The following is a 13,733-nucleotide window of genomic DNA, read 5'->3' as shown; positions in this document are numbered from 1 at the left end:
CAAGGGAAAAAATAACTATCCACTTTTACACATATGACTTAGAACTTTAAGTTGACAGTCATATAATCAAGATGATAACACTTTTCCCAATAATGGGTTTTCATGTAACAGTGAGACTAACACACAACTATTATGATTAATTAAGAAATGCTAAACTACACAGGTAGTACTAACAGTTGAGTTTTCTGTAAGAAGGAAATATTGAAGGTAGAATTTTCCAAATAGAGGGAATGCATTAATGTCAGGATTTTCAAGAGGCAATATGTTTGACCAGAAAGGAAAGTATCAGAAGATGAATTTAAGGAAAGTCTACAGGGCTCAGGGCCCAGGAGGTGGTGCACCTCATTGAGCGCACATGTTACAATGCACAAGGATCTGGGTTCAAGCCCCTGGCCCCTACCTGCAGAGGGAAAACTTCACAAATGATTAAGCAGTGTCTTTCTGTCTTTCACCCTCTCTACATACCCCTTCCTCTCAATTTCTGTCTGTCTCTATTCAATACATACAGATAATAAAAATATTAAAAAGCACAAAATTAAAAAAAATATAGAACTGACAAAGTAGCTCACCTAGAGAGTGCGCCTGATATGCCATGTTCGTGTTCGAGGTTGTATTCTTAGATACATTTGGGTACTATGGTGTCTTTCTCTCTCTCTCTGAGCTATTTGAAAAATGTCAACCTGGAACTGTGAAACCCAGACAATGACAAAAAATAAAAAAAAGAAGAAGGAGGAGAACATAGAGGAGAAAGGAAAAAAAAAAAAACCAAAATAGTATAATGTGGGGAGTGAAAGAAGAGCATTTTTAATGTTAAGATGAAAGGATCAAATACATTATTCTGGCAAAAAGGAAAAAAAATGAAGTGGAGCAGAGCACAGAAGGAGAGGAAGATGGGAAAGGTAATTGCAGGGATGACAGCTAAAACACTTTGATCTTCAGGAAGACCTGGTTTCTGAGGTCAAAAGAAAGTAAGAGAGATTGAGGAGTATTTACAAAACTAAGGAGGAAAAAACTGGGAAAAGGGTAGTTGATTGGGAGTACTACTAAGTACCAGGAGTCAGGAATAAGACTTTTGATAATCAAGAAGTAGGTCATTAGGTTTTTAGATATGCTTGAGATCATGGCAATGAAGATATTATTAAAAAATTATTCATTGAAAAGTTGAATTAAGGGGTGAGATGGATGAGAATAGAGATAGAAGCTGGAATAAAGAGATTCATTATATAAATATATATAATATATATTTATATTGTGCACTTCTACATATTAAAATATACAAATAAATTAGAATGATATATATATATATTAACAAGTGGTGATTGAATGGGCTGAAAAACCATTATATATCTCAAAATGGAATATGGGACTTGGAATAGAGTCAACCAAGAAAAAGTAGACAATCACATCCATAAAATGGTAAAGAGAAGAGGAATAGCTAGCAAAGGGTAATTTGTTTTACTCTGAATATTGTGGGAAGTAAAAGAATAAAGATGAATCACTAGTACTGACATTCACAAAGCAGCTAAGTCCCATTTTTAATTTCAGATTCCCTGAATTATCCATTTAGTGACTATTTAACTCAAAAGAGTCAAAGACCAAAGTTTACAGATGCAATTCTCCACTCCAGTCCTTCACCTCAGAAGTCAAAAGCTGAGCAGTGATTACCCAAGCACTGTGATCATTCCTTCCTCAGGATTACATTTCAACAGCCGATGACCAAAGTGCAATTTTGCATTGGGAAATTTCTCAACAGCTGAGGAAGCAAAGAAAGAAAACAAACAAAAATAAAATTCCCCTTTTTATTTCTTTTATTCAAGTGAAATATCCAACATCTTCTGAGAAAATTTTATGATTGAGATGTCTGCTCTTCATGTTTACATTTAAACATGATGTTATTGAATGGTAACTTGACGATTACTAGTCAAATGCATCAGGATGAAGTAGAATGGGAATAAAAATCAGCTATCCTCAACTAAAAAAGGTTGTACCAATTTTATTCCATAAGTTTTACATTATTTTAATTACTGGCATGCTGGCAAAGGAACAAGCTTTAAATATTAAAAGTTGCTTCCTTTGTGATGGAAATATTCAGTCAGAGATGCCAGGTGGTGGTGCACCTGTTTGAGCACATATGTTACAGTGTGCAAAGACTCAGGTTCAAGCCCCTTTGTCCCCACCTGCAGCGGGAAGGCTTCATGAGAGGTGAAGCAGGTCTGCAGGTTTCTCACTGTCTCTGTTCCTCTCTATCTCCCCTTTCTCTCTCAATTTCTGGCTTTCTTTATCCAATAAATTAAGATAACAATAATTTTTAATTATATAAAAAAGAAATATTCAGTCATATTTATTTTTTCATGCATCACCTCTCTATGTAAATATCTCCACACTTCTAGTTCAAATTGCCACAAATATTGATTATTGATTCTGTATCTTGCAATCAAACACTGGGAACAATTCAGAGGTAAAATTGAGCAAAAGGATTTGAATCTTCTCAACAAATAGGATCAAATCATCTTAATCCTTTTTTCATTTCATCTGCTAGATCTAGTGAAATTCACTTTCTGAACTATTAGTCATGCTTTCACTATGGTTATAAACATGATTTTTGAATCTATTATTTGTGCGGAATGGTGATCTATATAGTTACAGGCTATGTGTTATTCTTTAAGCTGAAAATCAGTATATAGGTGTTAGAAGTGAAATAGACCGTAGAAATAATTTAGACCAAGATTTTCTGTTTATAAATCTATAAACTCAAAAATCACACAAAGCAAAAGGTTAGTACAAATAGGCCAGCGATTTCTTTCTTGCAACTCATTATTGTTATGTGAACCTATCTTTTTTTTTTCTTCTCCTTACCAGAGCACTACTCAGCTCTGACTTGTGATGGTGCTGAGTATTGAACCTGGGAGCTCATTGCCTCAGGCATGAGAGTTTTGCATCACTATTATTCTGCCTTTTATCTCATTTAGTCATTCCTAGTCTGTTTAACTTAAGTTTGTTTCAAAGTTAGATGACCTTATGACTTGGGTAGCCTCTTAACCTAGGAATGCCAAAGAATGTGAGAAAGTTCTTGAGCTGGAGAAATCAGAGTCTACCTGAACCACTAAGGACATCTTTCACAAACACAAAAAATGCTTGGAAAATCAACTTTTAGATTTTACTTTACCTTATTCTTTACTTAATTGAGTGTTAATACACCTCAGATAATTTCCCACAGAACACTACTCCTCAGACATGCTCCCTAAAAAATCTTTTCTGTGGTCAGACATTGGAAAAATGTTATACTCTTATTTTCCTAACTGTACTTCTCTCATCTCTAACCATACATTACTCTCGAATGTTTGAAATGAAACTCATGTCAATGAATTATATTTTAAAGTTTAGATAATATATATATATGGGGCTGGGCAGTGGCACACTCTAAAAAGAGCATGTTACAATGTTCACAAATGTTGAAGTAGTACTACAACTGTATGTAATGGAGACAAAGGGCTAGAACCTTGTTCCTTGTGCACTATAATGTGTGACCTCTACTGGATGCCCAGGCCCTTTACTACTCTTAAAAAAACTACTTTGTGGTTTGTTTTCTTAATATAGACATACATATATTTAGAGATCTAGATATATTCTAGCTCTGCCCCACCCCTCTACCCACCCAAAACACAGCCTGACAAATATAAGAAATGGAATTAAGAGTAATGTAGGTTGTATTTAAGAGAAGCAATTAGAGTGAAATGCTTCCTCACTCATCCTTCTGCATAAATATTGCAAACTCACTCTAGGTAAGTGACCAGGAAGAGGTAGAAATAAATCATGGGGAAATTCTGTTCTCCAGATATCAGAGGCTGTTGGACTGCATCAAGACTGATTTAAGAGATAGTAGAAATATTTAATCGATTTTTGTAGGGAATTAATCTTTTCAGTATAATGGGTGAGAAGTAAGGGTGTGGAGTGGGAAGAAGGTGGGCCCATGAAGATGCTCACTTGGATTGTGTACTGATATGTCGTGTGCATGACCCTGGTACAATCTTAGCCCCTAATGCATTGAAAGAAGCTTTGGTGTTATGGTCTGTGCCCACCTTCTCTTTATCTCTCTGTTTCCTGCCTAGGGAGCTTTAACTTTTGCTCTGCTTCTCTATCTCTTAAAAAAAAAACAAATAAGGGAGTCTGGCGATAGCACAGAGGGTTAAGCACACATCGCACAAATTGCAAGAACCAGGGTAAAGATCCAGGTTCAAGCCCCTGGCTCCCCACCTGCAGGAGAGTTGCCTCACAGGCGGTGAAGCAGGTCTGCTTCTCTTTCCCTCTCCATCTTCCCCTCCCTCTCTCCATTTCTCTCTGTCTTATCCAACAACAATGACATCAATAACAACAACAATAATAACTACAATAAAACAACAAGGGCAACAAAAAGGAATAAATATTTTAAAAAAAGATTAGTTGACAGACTCACTAAATCATAAGACGAGCCTTGTGCTTTATTGCAAATGACAACCGGAGAAGAAAGGACTGGGCTTACCATTTAATAGATCCTTGTTAAGATTTTCTCTACTTATGGAAAGAATATACTGCAAGAAAAATAAAGTAGATAATATATGTTAGTGGAGAATGAACAAATATAATTCCAGACTATTCACTCATCAATAGGAGATTTTGCAGAATGTTGAGAGTTTAGTTTTATAGACACTTAGCTGGATAGCCCTTAAATAAAAAAGACTTTACCTGAGTATACATAATACAGTGCTCATGTTTAAATTTAAGATTTTTCGAAGTTTGATACAATAAAAGTTAAACCTTTTTCTTGTAGCAAAGATACTGTTTTCACTAATAGTTTTAACAATAAGTCATAGATCTTATTTTCTTAATGTTAGGTCTATAAAATTGAAGAGTTTGAAGAACACCAGAAAGAACATATCACTAGAATAAATGTATAACTTCCCAAAGAAACTACTCAGAAGGCCTACATTTCAATTTGATAATGCACTGTGTGTGTGTGTGTGTGTGTGTGTGTGTGTGTGTGTGTGTGTGTGTGTGTGTTGTAGTGGAGACTGTTGGTCTGAGTAGGGTCAATCTTCACTGGGACATGTGTTAATTATATATAATTTTGTGACATTTATTTCAGCAGGACTTACTATTCTATGAGGCACAGTGTCTAAGGATCACAAAACTTAGGGATCCATACATGTTATAATTTAGCTTATCTCAAAATCAGAAGAAAAATAAATATAATTAGATATGCCCGATTAACCCAGTTACAATCCTATTAAATCTTAGACCAATGCATTCACAAAATTTAATTTTGTGAATTATTTTGGTGAAATTATCTATAATACTATATATGTTCTGGGAGTATAGTTATCACACCACATTCAACACTAAAGCACCCACACCCCTCAGTCACAGTCCACTAAGCATCTCCTTCCTTTTGTTCTCCGTCACCCCTCAATCCCTCTGATAAACTCAGAATTCAAGCATTTGTTTAGATTTGGTTTTGGCTATTACTTGGTTTTGATTCTTTATATTCCACATATTTTTACTGTGTATTTTTTTTTCATAGAGAAAGGAGCCTGCAATGGCAAAAATAACTCCTTAAACCCATGATTATAACATGCATCAAGAGCCAAATCACACCCAGTCTCATCTGATCTTGAAAGTCACAATGCAATCTTGCAGTTCAGGGTGAGCCTCCTTCTTTAAATATTTAAAGCATATGATTTTCCAAAGTATGTGACATCACAATACTTAATGCAAATATGGTGATTTGTGACACTCTCCAAATATAGACTTTTAAAATTAACATCACAATCTATCATGATATAAAGTTAACTCAGTCATGCTACAAATGCATTGACTGATGAGGAGAATCAACATGAACCTCTTAATTCTCTGCCTCACCATTCTATTTTCTAATAATCTTCTAATTAATCACTGGCCATTAATCAACACTGGGACATGTGTTAATCATATATAATCAAAATGGCTATTATATCCAAAGCCACATACACAGATTTAGTTCAATCTCTAGCAAGTTCCCACCAAATTCCTTCAAGAGAATACAAAAATTAAAAAATCAAAGTTTATCTGGAGACAGAAAATAAACAGGAGAGCTAAGGTAATCTTGAAAGCAAAGAGAAAGAATGGATAGATCACACCTCCTGACTTCAAAATAAAATATAGAGCCATTAAAATGAAAATGGCCTGGTACTGAGACCAAAATAAACACATAAACAAGTGGAAAATAATTGAGAGTCCAGAAATAAGCCTTCACACCTACAGTCAAATTATTTTTGATAAAGTAGCCAAAAAATCAAATAGAGAAAGAAGAATCTATTTAACAAGTGGTATTGAAATATTCTTTTTTAATTTTTTAATTATTGAAATATTCTTAATTTATTATTACAAATAGCATAATTTATCAGTACTGACCACTACTGTTCTATATACTATTCTATATATTTCTCTATGTGAGGAAATCAACTTGTTTCTTGATATTCACTTCTTATAATTATATAACCCTATTTTTCATTATAAATCACAGTGACTATAGTCATGTTGCTGATCACTGCATGTGAAAATGCATTCCCAAGTTCTTTACCCAAGACACATTGGTGTTTAATTAAAAACACATATTTTTAGAAATCAGGTTTCATACAACTTCCCTTCTTATAGAGATCTTCGTGTGATTTGGACAATATACAATCTTGTGGCTGAGTTAAGAGGTAAACAGATCAAATTCACTTTCCATAGTCTCTGAAAACTGAGTCTTTACTTCCTTTCTGACCAACTTCAGTATTTCGGATTTGACACAACTGAGGGTTCCCGCCATCATTTAACTGAGCTCTTTTCTCAGTGAATTTGATTAATACCTGCCCTTACTTGGCTGTATGCTGTCTTAGCAATTGGTCCAGAGTTTAGCACATGGGAAGAAAATAGTTGTTTATGGGAAGAACTCATTTGGTATGAATACTTAGGCTTGACTTGTATGTACAAATCTTATATAAGTATTATAAAGAGATAATTCTTTCTTCACTGTAACATCAAGCTTAAAACCTTGAACTGGGGGGTGGGGTGGGCCAAGTACTGGTACACTTAGTTAAGTGTACACATTACCATGCACAAGGACCTGGGTTGAGGCCCCACTCCCCACCTGTAGCAGGACACTTCACAAGTGGTAATGCAGATCTGCAGGTCTCTATCTTTCTCTCTTCCTTAATGTCTCCCTTTTAAATTTCTCTCTGTTCTATCAAATAAAAATAGAAAGGAAAAGAGGAAAAAATGGCCACTGGGAGTGGTGGATTTGTAGTGTTGGCACTGAGTCTCAGAGATAACCATGGTGGCAAAAAACAACAAACAAGCAAAAACCAAACCAAACCAAACAAACAAAAACTTGAACTGGGATGGAGTGTACCCATCAAAGCAAAAGACTGGGGAGGGAGAGGTTGAGATGGGGTCAAGAGGGCCTCAGAGTCTTGAAGTGCCCATGAGTAAACTACTGCACTGTAATAAAATACTTTAAAACATCAAGTTTAATTTGGGGCCAATTAGAACAAATTAGTTATATGAATCTATCTGACTATGACAATCAGTAGCCTTTCTTCTCCTTTTTTTTCCCTGCCAAATTCATTTATGAAGATTTGCTACTTGTTTTTTTTTAATACAGAAGAGTAGATTATTATTGTGAAGAGTTATTAAATAGAAAATTTGATCCTTTTGCAATGTTTCTCCCTCTAGCAAAGCCCTTAATTGCTGGAATGCTGTACTTTTAAAAATAATTTTTAAGGACATTTTAATTGTGGCACCACACATATAGTACAAAATTTACCATCTTGGTGATTTAAAAATGTATAGTTCAGTGGCATTAAGCATTCATGTTGGTGTGCTACAATCAACACTCTAGAACCCTTCACATTATAAAACTCAAAGTTGATTCCCATTATCACTAATTCCTCATTCTCCCCTTCCTCTCGGCAACTATCATCCTACTTGCTGTTCCTTAGCTATATTAGGTACCTGCTTAAGTGCTACATATAATTATACATTATTTGTCCTGTTTTTAGTTCACATAGAATAAAGTCCTTAAGATGTATCCATTTTGAAATATGTGTCAGAATTTCTCTACTTTGAAATCTTTTTATTATCTTTATTTACTTATTGGATAGAGATAGCCAGAAATCGAGAGGGTAGTGTGTGAAAGGCAGGTAGAGAGACAGAGAGACACCTGCAGATCTGCTCACCACTCCAAAGCTTTTCCCCTGCAGGTAGGGACCAGGGGCTTGAACCTGGGTGCTTGGGCATTGTAATGTGTGCACTCAACCAGCATACCACCACTGGCACCTTTAAATATTGATTGATTACAGTGTAAATTATCCAGAAAACTTACTCTTCTTGTGCTTATCTCCTTTATGCTCATACTGCTACTACAGTCACTACACTTCTGACACCACGTAAGTCAGGTTTTCTCCAAGTACTTCTCTGAACCACCATCTGGGTACACTACAACATAACTCATCTCTGACATTATCTACTTGGAAATAGCATCAGATTCTGCAAATTAAGGACTCAGTCCCAGTAGACTGCCCTCCACCCCAACTAGATGCTAGTCACAAGTATAATGTATCACTTGTGCTTCTGAACAATTGGATATAAATCAAAGATTCTCACAACTCCTTCTTCAGCTTCTATTAAGTTGCTAGAATGGTTCACAGAACTCAAGAAAGCAGTTATTGTTTACCAGATTACTATGAAAGAATATAGATAAACATGCTGAGGGAATTGGCACATAGAGCAAGGCACAATAATGCTTTTTCTGGGCACACCACTCATCTAAAACCTCAGTATATTCATGGACTGGGAAACCCCCAGAACCCCAGACTTTGGGGATTTTTATGAAGACTTCATTATGTAGACATAATTGATTATTAAGTCACTTTCCAGGTCCTCTTCACTCTGCAGAGAATGGAAGGTGGAGCTACAAGTTCTAAACTAATCATAACGTAGACTCTCTAGTGCCTACCCCTCATCCAGAAGTCCACCAAAAGTTATCTCATTAAAACAAAAGACACTGCTGTCATGAGAACTCTGTGAGAAACTCTAGAGAAACTCTGTGTTGGGAATAAGGGTCAAAGACCAGTTATGACAACAAATGATGTCTGAGTTCTTATCACTTGGGAAACTACAAGGGTTTTAATAACTCCATGCTAGGAATTGAGGGCAGAGACCAAAATAAAATATATATGGTCAATTATCTCACATGTATATGTATACATATCACATTTTACCTATCAAACCATTCACTGAATAGAAAATATTTGAGTTACTTCCATTTGGGATGCTTTGTAAATACTGTTATTATGAACTTAAGTGCTCAAATATTTCTTTAAGAACCTACTTCCAATTCTTCCAGATGTTTATCGATCAATGGATAAACATGGATAATATGGTAATTCTATTTTTTAAAATGCTATCATTTTATTGGGGATGGTTGTGAATGGTTTACAGTACAGTTATTGACACATTTTAAGTGTCGGAAAAGACACTCTCACCCTAAACTTAGGTACTTTTTTACCACCATGCACCAAACCATACTTTTTCCCTTAGTGACTATACAATTCTATATTCCCACCAGTAGCAGACAAGACTTCCAATCTCTCCACATCCTCCCTAACACTCATTTTATGTTTTTCGTTTTCTGATAGTGGCCATCCTAATGGGTACAAGGTTCTCCAGTCACTTTTATAATCAAAACAATTATGAGCAGATGTGCTATATCTCTGGTGTTATTCCTCAACCAGCAGCACACACATACACACACACACACACACACACACACACACACACACACACACACCTCATGAGTGTGTCTGAAATGCAGAAACTCACCTTCTACCCAGCCTTAAAGAATTTGATGCTGCATTTAAACAAGGTCCCAGGCAAGCCTGAGAAGTGTTGACACATCAGCAATAGGAGCTATAGGATCAGACACATCAAAGTTCTATTTGCAACAAGCAAATAGAAAGACCTAAAGAAGATAGCATAAAGTACTTAATCAAATATTTTCTACTTAGACCTAGACACCCTCCTCACCTACTTCCTATTTCACTTCCCTCAATCACTCTAAGTCTAACCCTGTAAGACAAAGTAAGGACCACAAAAGTCAGATAAGGGCAAGACTTCAATGATGGTCCTTTTGGTCACTACCAGGCCACCCTATCATCTGAGGCCCTAATCAGGGAATCCTGGAATTCCCATGCAGATATGATGGGCCTAGACCTCTAGCAGATCCTTCTCTGCACCATCTTTGGTCATCCCCATCAGGAACAACATCATAAACCTCTGTGGGCCTCTATAGGACCTGGCCCTCAATGTAGAAAAACAGTGATAGGGACTGTTCCATTCTGAAGGAAGGCCGGGTCAACATATTCTGCTACTTGAGGAACACTGGTCCTGAAATGAGTGCAGCCTAGAATGTTCCTAGCTACGACCATGGAATATTAGCTGAGACTGACAGGCATGGAGAGTTTACACAGATTCCTGTGCTAAATATGAATAGACATGGACTCTAGGACAAACCGATGTGGTTTACAGTTAATGGTTTTTATATACTTTCCTCATATTTGGGAGATACTCTCTGCCTTGATCAAACTCTCTAGTCCTATTCCCAACTCTGACACGATCTTCCCAGACAATGCTTTCAGACCACCTGTAGATGGTTCTTAGGAAAAAAATTAGTAAAGTCATGGTTACCTTGGAATATACCTAAAATAAACTTCGTAGCTCCTTTCAACATGAAGAACCCAAATATTATCTGCTATATTTTTTACCTCTATATTTTTACCTTTATATTTTACCTTTATATTTTTTACCTCTATATCTTTATCTATTTTTTACCTCTATATTTTACCTTTATATTTTTTTACCTCTATATTTTTTACCTAATTATTAAACAATTTGTTCTGCTTTGTATCTCCATACTTTTCAGGCACCAAGTTGCAGATGCTACCATGACAACAATATGACATCCCTAGACAGACTGCCTTACCAATTAGTCCTGGAGTCCCACCTCCCTAGCTTTACCCCACTAGGGAAAAAATGGAAACAGGCTGGGGATATAGATTGACCTGTTTATGTCCATGTCTAGTGGAGAAGCAACTACAGAATCCAGACTTTCCACCTCCTACACCCCATAAAAATCTTTGGTCCACAGGTCCCTTGAGACAAAGCATATGTTCACATGTATCCACAAACTAGGGCAAAATATATGCCTGAAAGAAAAAGTACACAATAGTCTGCAGTGAGTCAGTATAAAGTTCCTAATGAAATAGTATCTAATTCAACTTAGATACCCTCCACACCTACTTCCTATTACAGTTATCTCACTCACTCCAAAGCTAATATTAGCAAAGCAAGGACTGCAAAAGCTGAATAAGGGCAAGAGACTGGCATAGTTTAATGATGACTCTTTAGTCACTATCAGGCCATTCCTTCAGCTGGGGCACTATTCGGGGAGTCCTGAGATTCCCAAACAGATATGATGGGCCTAGACTTCAAATAAATCCCTCTCTCCATTGTTACCAGTCATTTCTATCAGGAACAACACAACAGACCCCTCTGTGGGCCCCCATAGGACCTTGCCCTCAACTTGGATCAACAATGGTAGAGAATGTTCCATCCTCCGAAGGGAGGCTGGACAACATACTCTATGCTACACCTGAGGAAGATGGGTCAATATTGGGGCAGCTCAGAATGTTCTTACTCATGACCACAGAATGTGAGATCAGATCTACAGGGATGCAGAGGTCACATAGGTTCCTAAGCTAAATATGGGCTCCAGACCAAATCAAATCGATGGGGTTCACAGTCAACAATATTTACACCCCTTTCCCATATTTGGGAGCTACTGTCTTCCCTTATCCAGCTTTCTGGTCCTTTTTCTAGCCATGACATCATCTCCCCAGACAATAACATGGATCCACTGGCATATCAGATTTCAGGCTCAGGAGAAAAAAAAAAAACTAGTATAGCCACAGGCCCTTTGGAATATAACTAAAATATGCCTACTAGCTATCTACAAAATGGAGGACCACCCCCAACACTTCATCTGCACTATTCCAGCCTTTAGAACCATGATTGCTCAACAATTTGTTTGGCTTTGTGTGTTAACTCTCTTTTCACCCACCAGGTTCCAGATGCTAGCATGATGCTGACCAGACTTCCCTGAACAGACAACCCCACCAATGTGTCCTAGAGCCCCGCTTCCCCAGAGCCCCACCCTATTCGGGAAAGAGAGAGGTAGGCTGGGAGTATGGATCGACCAGTCAATGCCCATGTTCAGCAGTGAAACAATTACAGAAGTCAGACCTTCAACCTTCTGCAACCCACAATGAACTTGGGTCCATACTCCCAGAGGGATAAAGAGTAGGAAAGCTATCAGGGGAGGAGATGGGATACAGAGATCTGGTGGTGGGAATTGTGTGGAGTTGTACCCTTCTTATCCTATGGTTTTGTTAATGTCTCCTTTTTTAATAAATAAAAAAAAAATCTTTGGTTCATAATCCTAGAGTTATAAAGCATAGAGAAGCTTCCAATAGAAGGGATGGGATATCGAACTCTGGTGGTCAGAATTGTATGGAGTTGTCCCCTTTCATCTCACAATCTTGTTGATCATTACTAAAATACTACTACTAATAATAAAGAAACAAAACAATCAAGAAACGTCATATGGAATCTGAATTTAATGACATTGGGTGTTCTGGACAAAGCCAATTGGGCTTGTTTTTTTCTAGTTGAACCATGTTTGATATACTCATTTTTTTTTTCAAGAAAACAGACTCAGAAATAGATTTAAAAAGTATATTTCACCTAGTTTTGTACATTTTTATAAAAACCTAGAAGAAAAACTCGAAGTAGGGTAATGGATTTCTTTTATAAACCACTCATCACTAAATTGACTCTGTGGTTTCAGAAACCATAGAATAGTCTTACTTCAAAATAAGCACTACAAAAGCAGAATATTAACAAGAGCTTGGAATACTTTAATGATGACTCTTTAGTCACAACCAGGCCTCCCCACCACCTGGGGTCCTAGTCAGGGAACCCTGGGGTTCCCACAGACATGGGCCTAGACCTCTTAACAGATCCCTCTCACTACTGTCACAACACAATAGGCCCCTTTTTGGGCCCCCATAGGACCTTGCCCTTAAAATGGATCAATAATAGTAGGGAATCTTCGATTCTCCAAAGGAAGGTTGGACAACATACAATACCTACTACCCAAGGAAGATGGGTCCCAAAATTAGTGCAGCCTGGGATGTTCCTAGCCATGACCACAGAATGTGAGCTCAGACCTACAGGGATGCAGAAGTTACATAGGCTCCTATGCTGAATATGGGCCCCAGATCAAACCTGTGAGGTTTACAGTTAACAATATTTATATACTTTGCCCGTTTTGGGGAGATACTCTCTTTCCTGATCCAGCTTTCTAGTCATTTTTCTAACTATGACACCATCTCACCTGCATATTAGATTTCAGGCTCAGGCAAAAACTAATAAAGTCATGGGCCCTTTGGAATATACCTAAAATAGAACTACTAGCTTTTCCCATAACAGACACCCCAAATTTTCATCTGCAATAATCCAGTTTTTAGGTTCATGATTGGTCAACAATTTGTTCTGCATGATATCTTAACTCTTTTTCAGCCAGCAGGTGCCATGATGCCAACCCGACTTCCTTGGGC

At 37.1% G+C, this 13,733-nt stretch overlaps 1 protein-coding gene across 1 annotated transcript in view; it reads right to left on the bottom strand.

The window, feature by feature from the left end:
* Positions 1-13,733, bottom strand: part of KMO (kynurenine 3-monooxygenase) — a 53,054-nt gene that overhangs the window by 17,761 nt on the left and 21,560 nt on the right. Inside the window, exons 5-6 of the mRNA XM_016192320.2 lie at positions 4,520-4,568; positions 1,666-1,753 (exon numbers count right to left, since the gene is read on the bottom strand). Of these exons, the coding sequence (XP_016047806.1) occupies positions 1,666-1,753; positions 4,520-4,568 (137 nt within the window). The remainder of the gene's footprint in view (positions 1-1,665; positions 1,754-4,519; positions 4,569-13,733) is intronic.

Source organism: Erinaceus europaeus, chromosome 6, assembly GCF_950295315.1.
Source record: "Erinaceus europaeus chromosome 6, mEriEur2.1, whole genome shotgun sequence".
Classification (NCBI taxonomy): domain Eukaryota; kingdom Metazoa; phylum Chordata; class Mammalia; order Eulipotyphla; family Erinaceidae; genus Erinaceus; species Erinaceus europaeus.
Note: the sequence above shows the minus strand (reverse complement) of the source record. Positions and strands in the feature narration are given on the sequence as shown.